Source organism: Solenopsis invicta, chromosome 1 (assembly GCF_016802725.1).
Source record: "Solenopsis invicta isolate M01_SB chromosome 1, UNIL_Sinv_3.0, whole genome shotgun sequence".
In the NCBI taxonomy this organism is placed as follows: domain Eukaryota; kingdom Metazoa; phylum Arthropoda; class Insecta; order Hymenoptera; family Formicidae; genus Solenopsis; species Solenopsis invicta.
In genome coordinates this window covers 12,746,098-12,768,288 of record NC_052664.1, presented here as the reverse complement: position 1 = coordinate 12,768,288, position 22,191 = coordinate 12,746,098, and the positions used below count along the sequence as shown (strand labels likewise).

The following is a 22,191-nucleotide window of genomic DNA, read 5'->3' as shown; positions in this document are numbered from 1 at the left end:
AAACTAAGAGAGCAAGACGAATGAAGCATACACGAAGTAGCAGTGAATCGTTTGGAAAAGTCACGTCGTCACACACTATACGAGCTTATTTGGATAACGGATGTGCCCGCCGCATTTTGATTAGTACCTTGTGAAATACGTTAAATATTTTTACCTTGCGAATGTGTGACGGACATACGATAAGAATACTTATACGTAGCGGAGTATTGTTTCTTACGCGACTTTCTGTACACGCGAAGCAAAGAACGACACGGGTAGCGCAAAAAATAAAAGGATCATTAGTTCAATGCGAATCATTGAAATTTTAGTGGCACAGATGATCTATTTGCATTTGGCTATATGTATCGACAAACGTACGCAAAATCGTTCGTATACTGTTTGACATATTGATAGCAACGAATTCGTGTTAGTCGAACAATGAGGTCGAGCACTTTTTTTATCTTCATGAAACTGTCAATAATCGATAGGGAGATTGCATTTAACATTTTACCTTGTCTTATGCGTAGCAAAGCTACTTTATCACATCTGATTGTTCGTTTCTATTTTAACTATTCGCGAATAAAGTGGTAAATGTATGACATAAAGCTACTAAACTAAAGACAATAGTTAACTAACGGAAACCCTCGAAAACTTCAAAAATTTTAATTATACTACTCTTAATTGTACAACGACAAATGAGAATCATTAACGCAGATACTTTTTGCATAAATTTTTTAACAATTTTGAATTTTTGAATTATTATATTGATTTATTAAAAAACATAAAAATGAAAGATTATGCTTTGTTTTGTTGTACATCAGGACTATCTTTTACTTTACGACATTTTTTATCATTGCCTATACATATTCCGTTCGATTATTTATTCGTATTTATTGTTATTTTTTCACATCGACTGTCACTATGTTACACATATTGACAAAGACCAACGAGCTTGTTATAACGATTTTACTGTAAATTCGTGCAATCTTAATCTTTTACTAATTAATTTATTTAAATATTAATTGTTGCGCTGAAGAAGACTGTAAAGTTTAAAACGTTCGTTTATCGTTACAATGGATTTCCGAATACATATCAATATTATTCAAATCGTTACCAACATTATTTGCTCGTTATTGTGTCCTTACTTCTCTATTTTTATTTTTGATATTTATATGAGCTAATTATTATTTTTGTTTTTAATTCGTACGTTTCAGTCTCCTTCAGGCCATCTTCGGCGAAATTCAATCACATCTCAATATACATAATTATTTCCTCCACTTTAATTTAGTTCCTTGTTCTGCATTCGGTGAGACCATTCCTAATTGCCCAATTGCAAGAAATCTACAAGTTTTACTTTATGAGAGTTAAACAATAAATCGTCTACTTATTTCTTTTACTATCAATTAAATACTGCTAAACTAACTTTAACAGATTTATGAAGATGAGCTACACATGAAAGTATTTCTTCTCTTTGAAGCACACTAGATTTTTATCCATTTCCAATTGCATTTGTACTTGTTTTCGAAATAATAGTAAATTTTTGCAACGTTTGCACACTCATGCTTTATGTTACAAGAAATGCAAAACGTATTAATATAGTAGAAATTGAAGTGAAGGATTCATTACTGTATAGGAGTCGTCGAGTCACGATATATTACATTCTGTTTTACGTTGTACACAAAACTTCATGCGATTTCAATTTCCTAGCCCTTTGACTAGCTGAGCGGTATTACAGGACATTATTATAATTTGCAACTGTTTCGAGGATGCTTGCATGTTCGTAATATCAATGCTTAAGAATTAGGACAATGGTGTCGAATTGAAAATCAAAGAAAGGAAAGGAAATATTATTTCTTGAAAAGGCGGTCAAGTCATTACAAAACCGAAGTATTATCCGTTCTTTTCTTTTTGTGTTAATACAACAAACACGACTTCAATTTTTTGCAAGATAGTTTATGAAAAAAACGTTACAAAGTTCTACGACTCTTATCTCGTGCATACATTACGTGCACAATTATATTCCATTATAGAGAATAGCAATGTCTCGCAAATGGGAATCGTAGATACTGTCGAGGCCGAACGTCAAAAAATGGCAAGTGGGTTACACGACGTGCTTGAAAGCGAATGATTAAACTTTTACGTGCCATTTTTCGTGCTCATATATCGCGATGTGTGTGGAAGCAGCGTAAATTCCTTAGACGATAGCGCACGAGTAACGTGTCGACAAATCACCGTAAATTATCTTCATCGCACCGGGCAAGTCGTAAAGCGCTTCTGCTCGTGCAAAATCTATTGTCGAGTAAACGTGTCTGACGAGAACGCTCACGTGGCTCAATGCTGCGAGAAATGGAAACTGCAAGAATAAAATGCTCGTTCCTCGCGGCGCACGCTATGCTTGACGTTAAAATCATTACGCGTGATTTATGAATTCGAATAATCCAAGAAGTGCCTAACCAATCTCAAAATCGTGCAAATCCCATTTTTACAAGTTTATTCTTTGACTTGTCAACACATTGGCAAATATACGTAACTGAAGCAGAAATTATAGTTTGAAAAAGCTGAATAATTGACAAATAGAATAAGTTAAGATACCTATTGCTTATTGTCAGAAATGTAGAAAGTGTATAGCGCTTCAAACTAATATAAAGAACAAGCTAAAATACATATAATTTGATGTCAAGTATTTATTAAAGGTATATCAAAGATAAAGGTATATGTATGTCAGCGTATAGTTTGCCAAATTGAACATCGTTATAAAATTTAGAAACTATTTTGGGCGCCAACGAGCTGTATCCATAAGATCACGAATAGTCGCGAATTCAAGCATCACACAATCGTGTCAAATCGCAGAATTATGAATTGTACTTATCTATATCGAAATATCTTCGAGTTTTGAAATAATGCGTATTATTTCGATAATTAGGTTAAACATAAGCAGCGAGTTATGCATATGCAGTCGATCAAGTCTGATGAACGTGACCTTCTGATCATATTATGCGCGCGAAATTTACGGAATGAGTAACCTCGTTTTAGCCGCGACGTGATTAGTAATACAACCGCTTTGCAATGACTGTGTTTTATGGGTGTGTTATAAACACACTTTCGCTCTTGCCAAACCTACGCTATTGTTGCAGACGTTAATATCCCTATGATTATGTAACTATGTTGTTTAACAATTAAAAATGTAAAAAATTTTTTAATTGCAAATTTTTTGCTATTAATCATATTTCGTATTTTCGTTTTTCGTATTTTCTAGAAAACTTTGTCTCAAAATTTTAAAACTTAAAAAATTCAAAACTGATCAAATAAATACTATATAATGTTTAGCTTTCTTTTGTAACGATGATCAATAATTATTTGTTTAAAACAGAGAAAAGAAAAAGATAGCTTCTTTTTAAATTTATTTTATTCATAATTTGAACGATTAGTTCGTGTAAAAAAAAATATATATATATATGCGCTACGTATGGATAGGAGCATTAAAGGGTTCAAATGTCAGCGATGAATGTTGCCATTTACGATCATCCAAAAATAGTCTTCTTCGAGAGAGGATCCCTTCGGACGTCTCGGGAGACGCGGATATTGACTGGCGGCGCACTGACACGTACACGTCCAATGCAGTCGGGGTATACCTTTATTTTATTAATAGTGATGGCTCAAGCGGTACACGCAACGCGGTCATGTATATTTATGCAAGTACGTACGTACTTATTCATTCTCCTCGACGAGTCGCGAGTCGCCTCTGACTATTCATAACGTCACTTTGACGGACCAGTGTCACCTTCCGAGCCTACCCGTTTTCGAACCGATAAATTGATTTTTCGCAAGTACATTTCGAACAAATTACATCGCGAATGAAAGCGGTTATTGCCGCTTTGTGCAGATAATTATTATCGAAGAGGGAAGCGACTCAAGATAAACGATTATTGCATTCTCGCACTTGGCATATGGCTCTGTATTAAATATGCATCAACTTTCGCACGAACACCATGAGATGTTGCTTATGCTAAATATGTTTGCATACCTGTTATCGTAACTATTTTATCACGATACTGACACGATAGTGAAAACATTAGTTAGAGATAAATCGCTAATCTAGATACTTGAGGTGCACAAATTAGATAGAGAAGGTAATATTTATGGACGTACGTAGACACGATGAACACACGTATTATTTCCGTTATTCGGAAGAATTACTAGTAATAGCTTATAGAATTTGTTAACCTGTCGTTATGTAGTGGCGCTAATAGACCAATACGTAATAGTTAACAATTGTTATAAGACTTTTGAGAGTTTTACTTGTGAGCATTTTGAAACTTTTTCAAGATACATTTTAACATTTAATTACACATACTTCATTATTTTTAAATTTGAGCGCATTATCACACGAATTTAAGTACATCCGAGTTTTTATTATTTATTTAACTTTTTATTCAACTGTACACATTTCGAGTTATGCAAAGTTAAACAATAACGTGAAATTTTGTTAATGTGAGCATAGAAGCGTACTGGTAATACGGGCACTGTCAAGATTTTCATAATGAAATAATTCTTCATTGTGAAAATCTTGATAGTCACTGTCACTCTACGGGACGTTCAGAAACATTAAAGATATCGTTTTATCCTTATTGTTCAATGTTAAAGAAGGATAAAATGATATCTCTGTTGTTTCTGTACGTAGAGAACTCCTAAATCACAAAAAATTAAAAATATACAATTCTGTAACAAAATATTGTATTTTTTTTAATAAAACAAACTTTTTAATTTATTTCTGTGATATCCATATATCACCCATGTTCCTCTTCGACTAATTGCAGCGTCGTCATATTTTTATAAATCACGTCCTAAGTAATAAATATTTCATAACTTTGAGTCTAGAATTTAAAAAAAAAAAAACATTTTGATGAATATAATCATTAAATTTCAATATTAATTATTAACACAGTTATTGAATAGAATGTAAATGGGTGCCATACTATCATTTATCCTCTACACGTTCTAAATTTTATCTATAAAAACCTATCTACTTTCAATTTAAAATTCATTTAGGATCTAGACGTAAATGTATATCTCTTTTCTTGTACCATGTAAATCACTATACAATAACGACATATCACCAGACCCAAAAAAAAAAGTAGATAATCTAAGCGATAATAAAGGTAGCTGACGGTAAGCAGTTCTCTTTACAAGAGACACATAATATATATTCAGAAACTTTCCATTTCAGAATAAGGCAGATATATTATGCAAGAAGATAAACGTATTTTGCTTTATATCTTCCTATTCATGGAAGCACGACGGTACTTCGATTTAAATATAATTTGAATACAAAGATAAGGTAAAAAGCTTTTGCTTTTGCCAATGTTTCACAGCCTCTTTCACGATGAATTTCTGCCAATATTTCTCTACATGATTATTTCGCATGATCCTTTTAACTAGATTGTTATTCACTATTCGAGATTAGGCAAGCAAATAATAATCACATATTATGCAATATAATCACGTGTCTATACCGGTTAGTTTATAAACAAATTTGTAACACGTGATCATGTTCGAGAATTTTGGCACGGATTACCAGATGTACAAAGCTCCAGTTTATATAATTGACGCGTACCTTTTAATTATATGTATAAGTATATTAACAGTTTATTGTATTCTCTGTCATATCCTCTCCTTTATTTATAATTTTAAATAGATTTTCAAATTATAATTTCAGAAAAATATTTTAAACACTAATATATTATCTACATAAAAATCACGATTTTATATAATTAATTTCGATAAATGCAAAAATTACTATAGAATATACAGATAGTGCATAATAATCTCCATACTTTTTTTTATAAACATATCTTATAATGACTGTGAGATAAATGACTATTTCTCTAGTCTAACATCAATTTTTCTTAAAAAAAATAAATAAATAAAGAAATTTATCTAGTTTTAGAATATCTCTGATATTTTATGACTAATTTTCGAGACAGTGACACATCCTTTTTATCTAATCGTAGGTTGAAAAGTTGTCTACAAGAGTAGAACCGCATTCATTTACGCATGACTCATTTTTATTATCGCTTTCTAATTAATTAGTTCTAATTGTCAATACTTGATAATTACTTATGTAACGTCTGATACAATAAGTATGAACGTTTATTTGGAAATCAAATTAAATTGTTTGTAGTTTTAAATTTATTTATATAAATATAAAGAAGAAGATGGTATTATGACCATATATTTACATTTTATGCAATAACTTTATTAATAATCATTATTTAATATTGAAATTTAACGATTATATTTATCAAAGTATCATTTAATAGATTCTAGGCTCAAAGTTATGAAATATTTATTACTTAGGGTGTGATCGATAAAAATGTGATAACACTGCATAACGAGTGGAAAAAGAAACAGGATGCTAATATGGTTACTGCAAAAATAAATTTAAAAAATTTTGTTTAAAAAAAACTACAGTATTTTACAGTTACAAAATTATATGCTTTTAATTTTCTATAGCTTAAAATTTGTCAGAAACATTCAAGATATCATTTTATCCATGTTTAATATTAAACAACAAGAATGAAAATCTCTTAACATCTCTTAATGTTTTTGAATGCTGCCCAGCAAAGTGACAATCGATTTATCGAAGAAATATTTCGATATGAAAATCTTGAACGCTAATTAAATTATTAGTACGTTTAAATGATCGTATTAATAAAATTTTATGCTATTGTTTAATGTTGCATAATATTGCATAATACTGTATAACTCGAAATGTGTCAGCCAAATAAAAAGCCAAATAAATAACAAAAAAAATACTCGAGTGTATATATATTCTTGTGCTCGCGTAATAGGCTTAAGTTTAAAAAGAATGAGGAAATATGTGTAATTAAATGTACCTTGAAAAAGTTTCGAAACTAAAACTGCTTTATCACAAATATGGTCTATTGTGTGTCGGCATGTTAACGGCAAGCTACTAAACATATGATTCCATTAATAATTATTAGAATTCGTCATTTAATAACGAAGAAATAATGGCGTAATATCTACACTACTCATGATATCACCTTCTCCTCTATTATGTTTATTTTAACATTATATAATTATTAAGTTTATTAATATTTTGTGTTACTGTGGTTTATTATTGTACGCTAAAAGTATCTTTCTCTTTCTAAAGTCTAATACGTCGTCATGTTGTGCTTCGTAAACAGAAATCATAATTAATTAAATTTGAAACTCTACGAGCCAAATACGAGCTGAAACTCATTTACCAAATATGAACGTCGCAGAAATAACATTACTACGAGTTGAAAAGCTGATAAATGCATTGGATATTTAAGGAACAAAATATTAAATACAGGCCTTTGACCTCAGGGGCAGGTGACAAACGAGCGACTGTCGAACTCGAGCAGTTACTTCCGCGACTAATCGCAAAGAACAATCATTCACAAAGTTTTACGTGTTATCTAGAATTGATAAGTCAGTAACCTGGAATGGAGTAAGGTGCGGTTTGCGGCTGTGGCGCCCAATAAGCCTGGCTGATAGCAGGATAATGAGATTTAGGGGAGCCGATGCTGGTACCGGTGCTATGCCGGTGTTTCTGGCTTTTCATCGCCATCGTGTATCACATACACACCACGCAAACACACTCTTCGGTGTCTTCGTCCTCCTCAAAATTTTCACTTCGCCGATGTTCACCGCTTCGCTCTCCGAATTTCAAACTGCCGTCGTCATGTCACAATCATCGAGTCTTCCTTGCCCTAGATCTCGCGACTTTTCTTACACGATATAATCGCGCGGTGAGTTCGACCAACAGCAAGATTCAACTCGTCTTTGCGACGCGAAAGAACAGGCGGGGACGCAGCTGCATCTGTCGGCATGGAAACCCTGGATCTAATCGCGGGATGCGAATGCGAAACCACAAAGTGTCCCACGCAACACGTGCTCGTCTCCTTGCCGCGTCTGCCTTCGACAATTACTCCTTCCGATCACCGCTGGATCATTATGTAACCGGCTGTCATCCGGCAGTTATGCAATCCCGATATATACGCGACAGTCGAGATAACAATAACCGAGCATAACAATGGCACAGGCGCTACACAGATGATGCAACCCGGCCGGCCCAGCGTGATTTCAGCATTCGCGGCACGAGATCACGAGAGAGCTTTGCATTTATTCCGCTTTAAACGAGCTCCAGCACGATGATCTTCGTCGATAGGAACAGGTGGGCTGCGCTATCACAGACGGTTCCACTCGCGATTTGAGCGACAGCGACGACACATTAAACACGGCACAGTTACGTAGAAAAACCAGAATATGACGCGTCAGTTCGATGAAGACTATCGCGCCGTCTTCGCGCAGCTATAACCCATCACTGTGATATGACACGGTCTCTTGTATCGCGATGGGCACACGTTCGCCGACAGTTGCGCGACAGGGGCCGGGCGGAAATTCTCTCTATCTCTCGCTGGCACTCGAAAATAGCTGCACCGCCTTTCCCGGAAGGCTCCTTCCGCGCTCTCTCGTGCTTCTTTATTATTAACAACGTTTAACACCGTCACCGCGCGCGCGTTGTCGATCCCGTGTTGAATCGTCGCGCACTGCACGAACGATGCGCGCGTCGGTCACACGTGGCTGCACCGCGTGTGCACGCGGGCTCCCCACCACCTTCTCGCACCACCCTGCTGCGTATCGACTGCGCCGCGCGCGTATTCAACCCCGATCGACGTGACGTATCCCGACGCGACTTCCGCGCGAAGAAATGAAGAAGAGACGAGGAACCGAGTTGCACCGAGGAGCGCGACCGCGTCGTCTCCGCCACGGCGGGTCCGTGGACTCTGACTCGTCGTCGTCGTCGTCGTCGTCGACGTCGCCGCCGACTCGGCGCGCTCAACAAGTGAGAGAACCGGCGGCGCTCCGCCGAGTCTCGAGGCTCGGCCCCGACGGCCCCGCGCTGCCATCCGCCGCCGCCGCCGCCACCGCCGCCCGCTCGTCACCTCACCGCCACCGCGGCGTGCACTCGTGACTCCTACCTACTCGCCATCCGCCGCGAACACTCCCTCGGAGCTCCTCGTGGTGTTTTCATTCTAGCTCACACTACCACCTCCTTCTGCGTGTATGTGACTACGGTACGGTTGCACGAGCGCTCTACCGCCGCGCCGCCGGTCCCCTTTCTGCCTCCCACGCGTCTGGCAGTGGCTTCGAGAGTGTGCGCCTGTTTCTTTCTTTCTCTCTTGCCCTCGTCATACGTACATATGTACGTATATATATCTCTGTCAGACTACCGCCGGACCTGTCGGACTACCGTGCGCCCGAGTCGGATTATACTTGTTTACGAACGATGACCAGTAATTCCTGATCCATCGGTTTCTAATTGATATTCCCGTTTAATGCTCGGTTTATATTTGTTCGTACCAGTCCATTCGATGTTTACCCGTTTCATAGTGACTTTCCTGTTCATTGTCAATAAAGGAAAGTCGCCAATACTGGTGTAACCCTCCTAAAACGGCACTCCCTTTACTTCTCGGAAACTAAACATTGCACTGTATTAATGTCTACTGATAAAAACATGATCTACTTAGGTAATCAAAGAAATAAAAATCCATAGTTCATAGGTTTTTTCTATATAAAATTTGCACGTTATTCTTTTGTAAACTACATAATTTAAACGATAAGGAGTTTATTATTAATAACATTAGATCATTTTATATGTTTGTAACTCCCTAAAACTATTTTGTATATGGGGTATTTCACGTGAAAGGGGTCCACCTAAAAATAAACAGCTTGGGATTTTTAAAATGATAATAAAAACATGTTAATGGACACATTGTATATGATTGATGATTAAAAAAATAAGTATGTGCTATCCATCAAAGATACGTTTTAAGAAATTTTTCTGTTTTTAACATTTGTAGCTAAGATTAAAACATTTTTATATAGGTTACTTTTTAGGATTTTTCCCGGACTTTCAGATAGAAACGTTAATTTTAGTGAGAAACATTCAATGGTATTGAAAAAATTAATTTTTTAGTTTTAAGTAAAGAAATGAAAAATTATATCCATTTTTTAAAATCTGAAAAATTCTCAAAAATATTTCAATACATGTAGAACATTGTACCATAAATCAAATTTTGGGATTGTAAGGATCCTCTCAAAAACGAATGTTATTTCTAATACAAAATTATAATGTCAGCCAAAAACTAAATAATATCAATTTTTTATTGGTCAATTATTTAATACTACATACATAATATACTTTTAACAAATAACTATAAAATAAAAATAGTTTTCGAGAAAAAATATTTGTTTTCAAGAGGATCTCATTGCGATCCCAAAATTTGCTTTATGGTACAATATTCTACATGTATTAAAGTATTTAAAAAAATTCTTTTCGATTTTTAAAAATGGATACAATTTTTTATTTTTTTTCTTATATAGGAATGCGGTTTGGATAAAATCGTGCAGTGTAAACCGGTACACCTTTCCGTGGGAATAACTACAAAATCTTTAACTATAATGTTGATGAATGTTTCATGAATTTTTTCACATTTGCTTTAATACCTTAAAGTAGAAAAAATAAGTTGGACGCGACAGATTTACTAATAAGGTGCCATAGAAACAGGGTTGAGTAGCAGTAGTAACTAGTTAAAAAATTAAAAATTAAATAATAAAGTTAAAAGTTAATATTTAACGTGATATAATTTTAAATAATTTAATTGTTAACTTTAACTTTAATTATTTTTTAAATACATAAACTTTGATTTCTTAACTTTCTTTCTAAATTAAAAATTTATTTATATAAAAAAATATAAAAAAAATACATTTCCACATAAAATATATTTTGTTATTTCATGTAAACTTAATTTGCAATAAAATATTAGATTTATTCAATGATCAATGTTATAATTGTTTTGAGTAATATAACTTTCAAAACGTACAAATTTTTAATTTAAGATAAATAACGATTTTCAAAATTAACGTAATTAATTTAACCTTACTTTTAATTAAGTTAGTTTTTGTTCATGTAACTTTTAATGTAACTAAATTAATTTTATTAATCATTAACTTTAAGTTAATTTAATTTAAAAAATTTATTAACTTATTCAACCCTATATAAAAAAGATGTATAAAGTGAAAAAATTTAATTCTAGTTTTTTAATTTTATAAACTTTGTTTAATACTTAAAAACAGGTTTTTTATTACTTTGTTTATCAATTTTATAATTAATTCCTTTTCTATAAGGCCGTATCTAAAATCTGCTATTACTGCCTACTGTGCACATATTTTAGGGTCCAATTTTTTAGACGCTCTTTATGTTGCAAAAACATTAATTATTACAAAATATGAAACAGTATTATAAAAACTGCTATACTATCCAGAAGACACTTTCTAGTTTGTATTCATGTTTATAAAGTTTTATTTTCGGTTTTTGTTTAAAACATTTTTGCATGAAAACAAAATAGTATGACAACATTGGTGACTCCTGTTTTGATAATTACCCTGACTTTGATTGACAGCAGTTTTAAACAACAGTATTAAATTCCTTTGAGTTCTATTTTTTTATCTATTCAGAATCTTGATTCAGTATCAAAGCATCGTTTCGGCGATGGTCACTATTGTCTAGTGACCATTGCATCAGTGATATTGATCTAATATTCATTTAAGCGTTTTGATAGTAGCTTTGTATCTATCTGGTAGCTCAGTTTGATAGTCATTTTACTTCTCTCTGTTCTACATGCAACTAAAGTCACTGATCGCTAAGTTTCCATATTAGATTTGCATTCGATTTGATACCATTTCGATAGCACTCAACAGCTACATAGTAGCATTGCAGTCGTACCTCGCTTGATAACTCGGAATTTCCTTGGAACGCACCGGATATCCGCTTTGTACGTTTCATTCGGGTATCTGTTCATAATGATTAAGCGAACTCTATCTCTCTTTCTCTCTCTCTCTCTCTCTCTCTCTCTCTCTCTCTCTCTCCCTTTGTTACAATTCATGCATCGTTTCGTTCACTTCCAAAGCAGCACGCGATCTTCATAAATGGCAAGCAAAATGAGTAAAGACCCAGCCAGCTGATCGCAGTGTGACTATCTTCTATGCAATAACCGCAGAGTTATACAAAAGAATATAAGGAATATGGAGAGAAAAACTTAATTGTCAATCTAATTCCATGATTGCGCGTTTATTCAACTTTTTTTGTTCACAAAGATGTAAGTAAATATACATTAAAAAAATTTCTAATTTTTATTTTCTGTCACAGCAGGAGTTATATAATATTTACGTAATATCAAGGTTGAGTAAGTTAATATTCCTTTTTAACTACATTAAGTTGAAGTTAATGACTCATAAAATTAATTTAGTTATACAGAAAGTTACATGAACAAAAAACTAACTCAGTTAAAATTTATGATAAGATCAAATTAATTTAAATTAAAAGTTAATTTAGAAAAATATAATTTACAATAAATTAAATAATCATAATTTTTAAAAAAATTTTAAAGTTACTCAAAACAATTATAATATAAATCTCAAATAAATTTAATATTTTATTTAAAAATTAAGTTTATACGAAACAAAGAAATACTATTTTTTACGTAGAAATATGTTTCTTTAATCATTTTTATTTTTACATAGATAATTTTCACTCAGGAATAAAAATTAATAAGTTAAAATTTATGGGTTTTAAAAATAATTAGTTGAAGTTAAAATTAAATCACTTCAATTTAACTAAGTTAAAAGTTATTAACTTTTTAACTTCATTATTAACTTGTAACTTTTTAATTAGTTACTACCCGATCTTGCGTAATATTAATATTATATTAATTTCCGTTAATATTAACATAATAATAATGAAAGCTAGTATAACAAAATAAAATTACGTAAGTTATTTGCGTATTACATTAATTATATTCAAGATTCTGAAATAGGAATTGATAGTAAATCTTAAGCGAGTTTTTCCAACGATATTGGAACTCGAAAATTTAATCGAGAAGCGAAACTTCGCGTGACCTTCGATACATTCCTGTTTCTGAAATGAATGATAATTTAACCTCGTCGAAGTCGATCGCAAATTTATGGTATTCCGTCGTGGTGCATCGCAACAAGGCGGACGAACGCGTCGCGGCTCGCGTGCGCGAAACAATAGGAGTGTGCTACGCAACGCACAGCAACGCGTGCGTTTCGCACGTACGCGTACGCAATAGAAATCGTGAGCCAACTAGACGCGGAAACGCGAGGTCTCGCCTAACGACGAAAATGACGAGTTCGTGATCGGGATCGCCGAATGAGCGCACTCGAGGTAGCGTGCCGTGGGAGCACGCGCCGATTATTCGTCCATTCGCAGAGAATGCGTCGACGTGATGCACGTCAAACGACCGTGGTCACGTCCGATCGGCTGCAGTTCGCCACCGATCGAGTTGCATGATTCGTCGGCGAGCCTCGCGTAATCCATCAAGGTCTTTGATGCGACAACTTTGATTATCCGGTACGATCGTCCGACCGCGCGATCTGATCACTGCTAACGCGATCGTGATTCTAACGCGAGCTAAATCATGCGCAAAATGAAGGCAGTATACAGTATATATATATATACATTGCAACGTTGCGAGAGAGCCATTAGCGCGTCGCACGAGCAATTTGATGATCGATAGATTTGAAAATAACGTGAATCTACATTTTAAAATTGTAACGGTTAATAGTTTTCTACAGACGTATAAAAATGGTGTGTGAAAACAAGTCTAAAAATTGAATGACACCGCCATTTACATGTCTTATTTGAAAGCGACATTTTAAAAACAGAAATGCTCAAAATATCTTCAGCAAATACGTGAGAAAAGTCTTATTGCATTAATTTAGAAATCTGATTTAATCAGATGCGTCTGTTCAAGAACGGACGATTCAGAAATTTTGTAGGAATTATCGGAAATTATATTATAGTCCATCAAACACGTTCTAAAATATCGAGCCTCATTAATCATAATAATCATAAATTCTGCTTGCACAAAAAACAATATTAAACATTAATATCAAATTGAAACTGATATATATTCCATTTAACAATCATTGTTTCATATATAAGCACGAAATTATCGCTTGCATATGAAACATGATAATCTTGCTCAGATACAATTTAATCTTCTTTAAAAAGTTTGATAAACTTAAATTTCAGTAAAATGTACATATTTTTATTTCAATATTATAATAGTTATCTAAAGAACACAATATGATTATTTTGATTGTTTAACACTGAAAATTGAAAAATGTTCAAGAAATAAAAGATGACCTTCATCTCTTTAAAATAATTTGAAGTTCCAAATTTGTTATGGAAAGTATAATTACTAATTGTAAAAATAAGTATTTTATGATTCCAAAGAATAATTTAAAAGTTTATATACATTTTCATTGGTTACCGGCATCATATGTATTATAAGCTTCAAAAGTTCTTAAAAAAAAAGGATTTATTCAGTATGAAATGATATAAATAAAATAATTGCAAATAAATAAAAAAATATATAGATGCTAAACTTTTGGTCAAGGCTATATATAATTTAATTTATATAATATAATAGATAATGTTAATTAAATTCTTTACATAATAGCTGGAATGACAACAATCACAGGAAAATCCTAATTGAGTTGAACTTAACGAGCGCTAACGAGGCGCATGGAGAATACGACGCTCGTGTCTAATCACTCTTATTCGCGAGAACGCTACGGTCCAACAGTCGCCAAACTTCGATTGCTCACGAACACTGTCGATTATCGTGAGTAATCCCCCGGGGTATTTATTTGTTGCCCGTGGCGGCCGGATAGTCGCTTTGTTGCTGGAGGAAGTTGCACCGTCGTCGAACCCGACAGAACTTTTCCCGAAACTGGTGGAAAACCTAAATTCCGCTCCGCTCCGCTCCGGTAACGAAATAGTTTCTCGCCGCCTGTTGGATCATGTTTGGAGTTCACGACCGAAGCCAAAAACCCGCAGACCGACTTTTACCAAATATTTGCCAAACCCGTTCGCGCATTCCGCATACATACGGAAATAAATAAGCCCGTTCGAAATATGCATAACTTCTGTGTCGCAAATATTATTGCAAAATATTTCGTATAAGATGATATTTCCTAAATTAGAAATTGCAATATTTCAAAAAAGGAGAAAACTATATGAAATCGGAAGAAACTGCGTGCATAAGCATTACAGCTAAATCGTTTTATTATTCAATCTTATTCTTGCAATCAGTGAAATTTTATTTTTATCGCCTATCGCTTTTTTAACGGTGCTGTATTAAAATGCATTCTGCGTCTCGTCTTGTGCAACGCAATTCTTAAGGCGCATTGAATAGCGTGTGCCAAAAATGCGTCATCGTTACCACGGCGTTTGCAAACAAAGCGAACACGTATGTTGCATGCGCGCAACATAAACAATTGGCTAAACATTGCGGCCAGACGATGCACTGTTTTTCTTGGTTTTATGCAAAAACACCGATAAATTGAATAACCGAGCGTAACCTTGTTTTTAGACTCCGCAATATTCCATAAATTAGTTTCGATTCGCGTTATTTCTACGTCAGTTCGTGAACTTAATGCACGTGCAAATTCTGTCAAAACTCGTCCACTTTTAGCCATGGATTTGCATGCTAGCCGCGCTAAAATCAAAAGTCGGTTAACCGAGCTACATTCACGATGTGGGAATATATCAATATATGCCATAACGTGAACTGTATCAGTAGAAGATGGAACAACTCAATTCAAACCAAAAATAATATGCTTTACCATTTTACAATATTTCTGTTTCGAATTAAAAATAAACGGAACAAAGAATCCTTTTGTTTTTAATTTAATATCTATTTAGATATTTTATCTAATAAATAAATAAAAATCTAAATAAATGTACACTACATTAAAACTGATAAAAGAATAGCCAATATGTGTATCTGTTAATATTCCATCACATATATATAAATTAATTCTTTTTTTATGTTTTTCTTATTTTCAAATTAATACAAAAATTGAGATATTACAGTTATATGCTAGAGGTTTAAATGGTTTTACGTTTTAATTAAATGACTAAATTTAAATGATTTTAATAAATATTATTATTTTCTAAACTAATAAATAGATTAGTCAACTAATTTTTTATAGAAATTAAAAAATTTCTCTCAAGTACAAATTTTTTCCGCTTTTCTTTTAAATTAGATATTTCTTCCAGTTTCGTTACATATAACGTTATTTTCAGTTTTTTTTCAATTAATGAATAATATCGTGTTCAACTGCTTGTAAATCAAGAACAGTGCGCCACCTTAATTTTATTTCACTGAGAATATACCTTATGTTGGATCAAAAAACGTTGAGTCGTCAATATTCTTTACACGAATATTTCTAGAGCGTTGAATGATAACTACTGATCCACGAGTGCCACGAGGTCATCGCTGCCATCGACGTTTCATGGATATTTGTGGGCTGCTTCCCTCGAACGACACGATGATGCATTATTTATACGCGCCCGCATATACCACCGTCGTCGTGGTCGTCGTCGTGCTCGTCGTCGTTAACCTGGCACATAATCGATGAGAATCCTCGCGTGCATTGGCGCGTATGCAAGCAACCGCGTGTGCCCGCCGACATTTGGAGAAATCTCCTTTGAATTTCTGACGCCGACTTTCCGCGATTCCATCGATCTCGGTTTCCGTCGTTGCAGAATATACATATGTGCGACCGACCCAAGAAGAATTGAACGCTCGTTGGTATTCTATTTTATGTATCGCGAAATTACGCGCGATACGGAAGTTTTTTTAAAATAAAATAAAAATCAAATTTTTATGATTTTTAGTTTCGGAAGGACGATTAAAATTGATTTGATTCTACAGCGTATTGTTTGTATTATTAAAATACACAATTCGTGTAGTGGTTATATCCGTGTGTGGATTTATATAAACAAAATAATGCTGAATTATGTATATGTATATAATCTAAATTTTATATGTTTATTTGCATTATATGCTATTGCTCAGAAGTTTTAGTATCTTATGTGTTTGCGAGCATTTCCATTTTTCATTTATAAAATATAGCTTTCTTTCATTTTCAGTCACAGGAGTATTTAATAAAATCACAAATTGCCGAAAAATAATAATAAACAAAAATTATAAGTGTACATTTCTCAAATAGATAAATGTTGAAAAAAAATTAAACACAAGTCTTTGATTAAGATCATGAAATGTAAAATATGCAAATGATAGTTGTAAAATAAAATTAAAAATTAATAAAAATAATATCAATTTTTTTTCTTCAACAGGTATACATGATACTTGTCTATTTGAAAAATTTACTTTCAATTTTTGTTTAAAATGTTCTATTTTTTCGGCAATTAATAATTTTAATAAAAATACTTCCATGACCGAAAATAAAAGAATAAATTATAACTCGATCCATATTTTATGTACAGCAAATGAAATTATAAGTACAAACATAATGCGTTAAAACTTTTCAGTAGTAGTGTACGTAATAGAATTAATTTTTTCGAAATTATAAGATCACTGCATCGTAAAAATTTTTTGTATTCTGTATTCGGAAATAGAGGCTTGACTTATTTATATATTCTTTCAGATATATTTCTAAATATCTGTCGGACATAATGTAAATAATTAAAGACAGTGATATTAAAAAATTTTTAAATTTGCATATTTATAATCTGTAAATTAATATCAAGTGATTTTAATAAATAAGAAAGTAAAGAGACGCTCTGAAATTGCTTGTTTTGTTGAAAATATTTCAATAATAAAACAACCAAGTATTTCTGTAAATTTTGCGTTAAAGATTATTTATGTCAAAGATTATTTGGCAGTCACTAAAGATTTAAATAGATAATATATTATTCTGCAGTAATCTAAATCGTTAAATCTACTTGCGTTTACATACATTACACATGCATCATATACTCATTTCTTATTCCCTTGCACATGGCATTTCGGAACTCGTAACAAATTCTCTTTTTGTCGTACAAATGGTTCAGCGAAAGTAAGAGACGCAAATATCGTGAGTTGTTGCAATCGATGGGAAATATCGGCGTTTTGATACAAACAGTATTGGCCGATGCAATTGCTGCATCTAATTCCCGCTCCATCCCGCTGAAATGCTAGCGATTTGTGTTTACACGCACGTCGGAGTCAATAGCAACGGCAAATACCATATCTAATATACGTCTATGTATACTTTCTACCTCGTTTCACATTAAACCAATTCCATGACGGTCGCGATATAAACGATACCATTGGGACTCGCCGACATGAATATTAACGTCGGCGATTAATTTCTTGCAAATAGGTCGCATGTCCGGCTAAAGACCATTACAGTCGAATGGATACTGTCGCTTTGAGCTCCAATTACAAGTGCATACATAAAAACGTTTATCACCGATTATACGTATGATTGTAAGAAAATGTTACCTTCTACCCTAATACCACTTCTGACAATTACATATTAATTTTTTTGTGCTCACGGTGGTCTCATAGAAATACGCGACATTTATCTTATTTTACCTATTTGATGAAATCTGCTCATATTATTTGTAAGATGATTATTCTTTTCCTACGCTAATAGAAAATGTTTGCAGGTATATCCATTGCTTTTTCAATCGCATTTTCATTAAAAGTAACAATGATTTTTTTTATTGATGGCGCTATCGATGAAATCAACAAGATATTATTGTAAAGTATTGCAAATTGTTATTGAATTCATATATCAATCTCAATGTTGCTATTTTTCAGAGAAAGTGCTAATGTTCTTTCGGTGTTTTCGATTTCTCGTGTCTATCAAACGGATGTGATTGCATAGATCTTCGCGATACGTAGTTCGGAATTCCCCATTGGATCAAAGAAGACGAAAGACGATGATGTAATCCGTAACCACAGCCTTACGCTGGAGCACGCGTCACGGTAATGAATGCAGTTCCTTCTACGCTTTGTACTTGGCAACGTTTCACAGTCGTTGAGCCGTGATAAACAGAGACGTAGACGAGTGTTGGGTTACCGGGATTCCTACCGTGTTATTCGCGTCGCTATTTCCTCCTGGCAACACCTGCTTCATTAGTCCTCCATCTCCAGCATTCTCATCGGTTAACGAAAGCCCGGAATCGAGATCGTCATTTCGTGCCCGGATTTATGGTCGCTCGATAAAGGAAGATTACGGCTTCGGGCAAGTTTCATGTCGGTCTTCGAAAGGTCGTTAAGGGAAGCTCAAGGGAAGCATTGGAATGGCTATTCTAAAGAATAGATTACGTCATGTTTCTCTGGACTAGACAAAGACCGCGAGATTTTATGTTGGTGTAGAGACTTAATGAAACTAGAAGATAAAAACCTCAAAAAAGAGATCCAAAGAGTTATATCTGTAAATTCTAAAAATTGTTAACTTGTATATTTAAAAATTAGATTCGAACGTTTCGAAAGAGATAACAAAATTCAAAATACATAATTAAAAAATTAAAAAAATTAAAACACTCAGAAATTCATCGATTGGAGGCATCAAATATTTTGAAGAGAAATATTTACATTAAAATTTTATTATAAATTAGAAAAATTTAAAGAAATCAAAAGAAATTAAAAAGTAAAAAAAATGTTTAAATTACAAACGTCCAAGATCGCATATATCTAAACGTTCAAAAATTTTAAGATTCAAAAAGTAACTTTAATATGTGTACGTTAAGATGCTTTTTGTTACCGAAGTCAAAGACGTTAATCGCATAACGATGTTACCTGATGTCCAAGATTGACTTTGTTATCATGGTTGAAAGAATAATGTTTTATCAATTATATAAAAATGAAGCAAACGATACAAAGAAACTAATTACGTAAGAATAGAAATTAATTACATAATTACAGAAATTAATTAAGATCGCCGAATGAGCGTGTATCTATCTAGACTACCATCAAATGCAAGCGCGCGGCGGATCTTTAGTAATTAATTTCTCGTTAACTATTGCAAAAAATTGCAAAATAGTACAGGATATTTTTCAACTCACTATCAATTGTCTGCAATCTATCTATCTGCACTCGAGCATTGTCAAGAAAATTATTGGGCACTATATAATTTATAAATTTTGCAAAAGTGACAAATAGAACCAAAAATTCAATTCAATTTCAATTTGTTTTCCAACATCACTAACATCCATATTCGTAACAGCTGTAATATAACAGCTAATTGAATTTGAGTGTGTATTAATGTCATTAATTCTGAAATTCTTACATGCATTGCGAGTGCAAGTTTTGTAAGTGGCATTGCAGAATTTTATAAAGAGCATTATTTATTATCTGTTCAGATTTATATTGATTATTTTTGAGATTTTACATTTCTACAGCATTGTATTTTCGCAGCACATTAAATGCCAGCTTTGTCAAACTGAATAATAATTTCGAAATGAATATTACGCTGTTAATGTTGTGCGCAGTCAATATCCACTGTTTAAATGCTCGATCATTGTCGAGAGAACATATATCCGTCAAGTATAATAAATGAAATCGGTTAATACTCTTTAGTCAGAAGAGGATTGCACCGATTACGAGAAATAAAGCTGGTTTGCATGCATTTATTGTATCGAAGAAGATTATTATGTGAAATGGATTTTACATATACGAAATAATTCATGACGATTGAAAGCCTTTCTCTGAAGCTAAAACAGGGCATAATATGTGTACATTCAAGGTATTATTTTTGTATATAGTAAGAAAATTTAAATACACGTAAATGTGTATACATATGTATTAATTCATACAAATATTTCGTCTCATTTCTTGTTTTAGAAATTATTATTTTGTATCATCATAAATATTGTTCGAAATATAAATATCTGTTCTATACACTGTAAAAAAATATCATGAAATTCAATGTACTTTTAAGTTACACATTAATTTTGAAGTATCTATAACAGAAAAGTATATGCATGAAATTTAGTACATTTTGAAAATATTAAATAATTTTAATGTATTTGCTTGAAATTTGCTTCTAATATTATACATTACATTGATCAGACGTTTTGATTGAATCTACCAAATTTCTAAATGATGCAACAAAAACTCTTTTTCCAGTGTGAAAACTCTGTTTTATCCTAATTTAAAATATATGTATTCTTTATTATAAATTAATTTCGTGTATATACGCGCGCGCGCGTGCGTGCGTGCACGTGTATGTGTATGTATGTATGTATGTGCGTGTAAACAGTTCAACTTACGTTTTGAAATTTTCGGACCGTAATTTATTAGCAATATGTAGCACGTTTGTCATTCGCCGAACGGCGTACATAGATCTCGTGTTTAGTGATATTTAGTGTCCCGATGAGAGACGATTTTATTATGCAGCAGGCGTTAAACGCGCAGACTGTAATATAACGCGAGCATTGGGAGTAGGTGTTAGTAGACCCAGTGATATATAAGTGATTGGCCCGGTTCCAGTCGACTTAGCTTCTCCCTATTCCCGAGGCATCTGCCTTTCTTACGCAGTAGTCACTTGCAAAGCTAGCGCACACATATTCCTTTTGCGAATACACGTCGTATGCAGTAAGCACACCCAATCATTGCTGAGAAAATTTAATGACCAATGCCATTTGATTTTCTCAAACATAACGAGAGTTCGCAATTGTAATTGCAATAATTCGATAACTACAAGTGCCATTTAAAAGTTTCAATAAAAGCTTTTTTTGCAAAGGTGAATTAAATTATTTGGCAAATATATGTACTTATTGGGTATTGGTCCTTTTTACGCTTCAATCAAAGAAATGTTAATGTAATGTACTTTACCATTGTTGTTTCCACTCAAAGAATAAAAAAAGAATGGAAATTCAAATCAGACATTAGTGAGCAAATATTCAGATTGATCAAGATTGAAAAAAGATAAACAAGTAACATGTTCTATCCATTGTGTAAAGAAGAATGAGAGGAACAATCACAAGCTACAAAAATAAGTAGTATCAATGTTCTAGTGGTCAAATGAACACTGCCATTAACGTGTACAAAAAATATTAATTTAAATTAATAAACATTTAATTAAAATTTTTAAGCGGTTCTTTGAAATTATGTGTTCAAATGAATTATCACACAATAAATTTGTAGCTTTTAAATTTTATTATGTATGTATGTAATAAAAAATCATTTAAAAGACGCATTTTATATTTTCGGAAATATTAAACGGAGTGTGTTTCAAGGTATTTCGAAAAAATTTTTGGTGTGTTCCGCA

General features: G+C 33.2%; 1 protein-coding gene across 25 annotated transcripts in view; it reads right to left on the bottom strand.

Moving 5' to 3' along the window:
• The window catches only part of LOC105193379 (CUGBP Elav-like family member 2), a 688,840-nt gene that overhangs the window by 51,476 nt on the left and 615,173 nt on the right, over positions 1 to 22,191 (bottom strand). Inside the window, exon 1 of one of the 25 annotated variants that reach the window (XM_026134926.2) lies at positions 7,465 to 8,933. The exons of the other annotated variants lie outside the window; for them this stretch is intronic. Within the exon in view, the coding sequence (XP_025990711.1) occupies positions 7,465 to 7,594 (130 nt within the window). The 5' untranslated portion in view covers positions 7,595 to 8,933. Of the gene's footprint in view, positions 1 to 7,464; positions 8,934 to 22,191 lie in introns of those variants that run through there. 25 annotated transcript variants of the gene reach the window in all.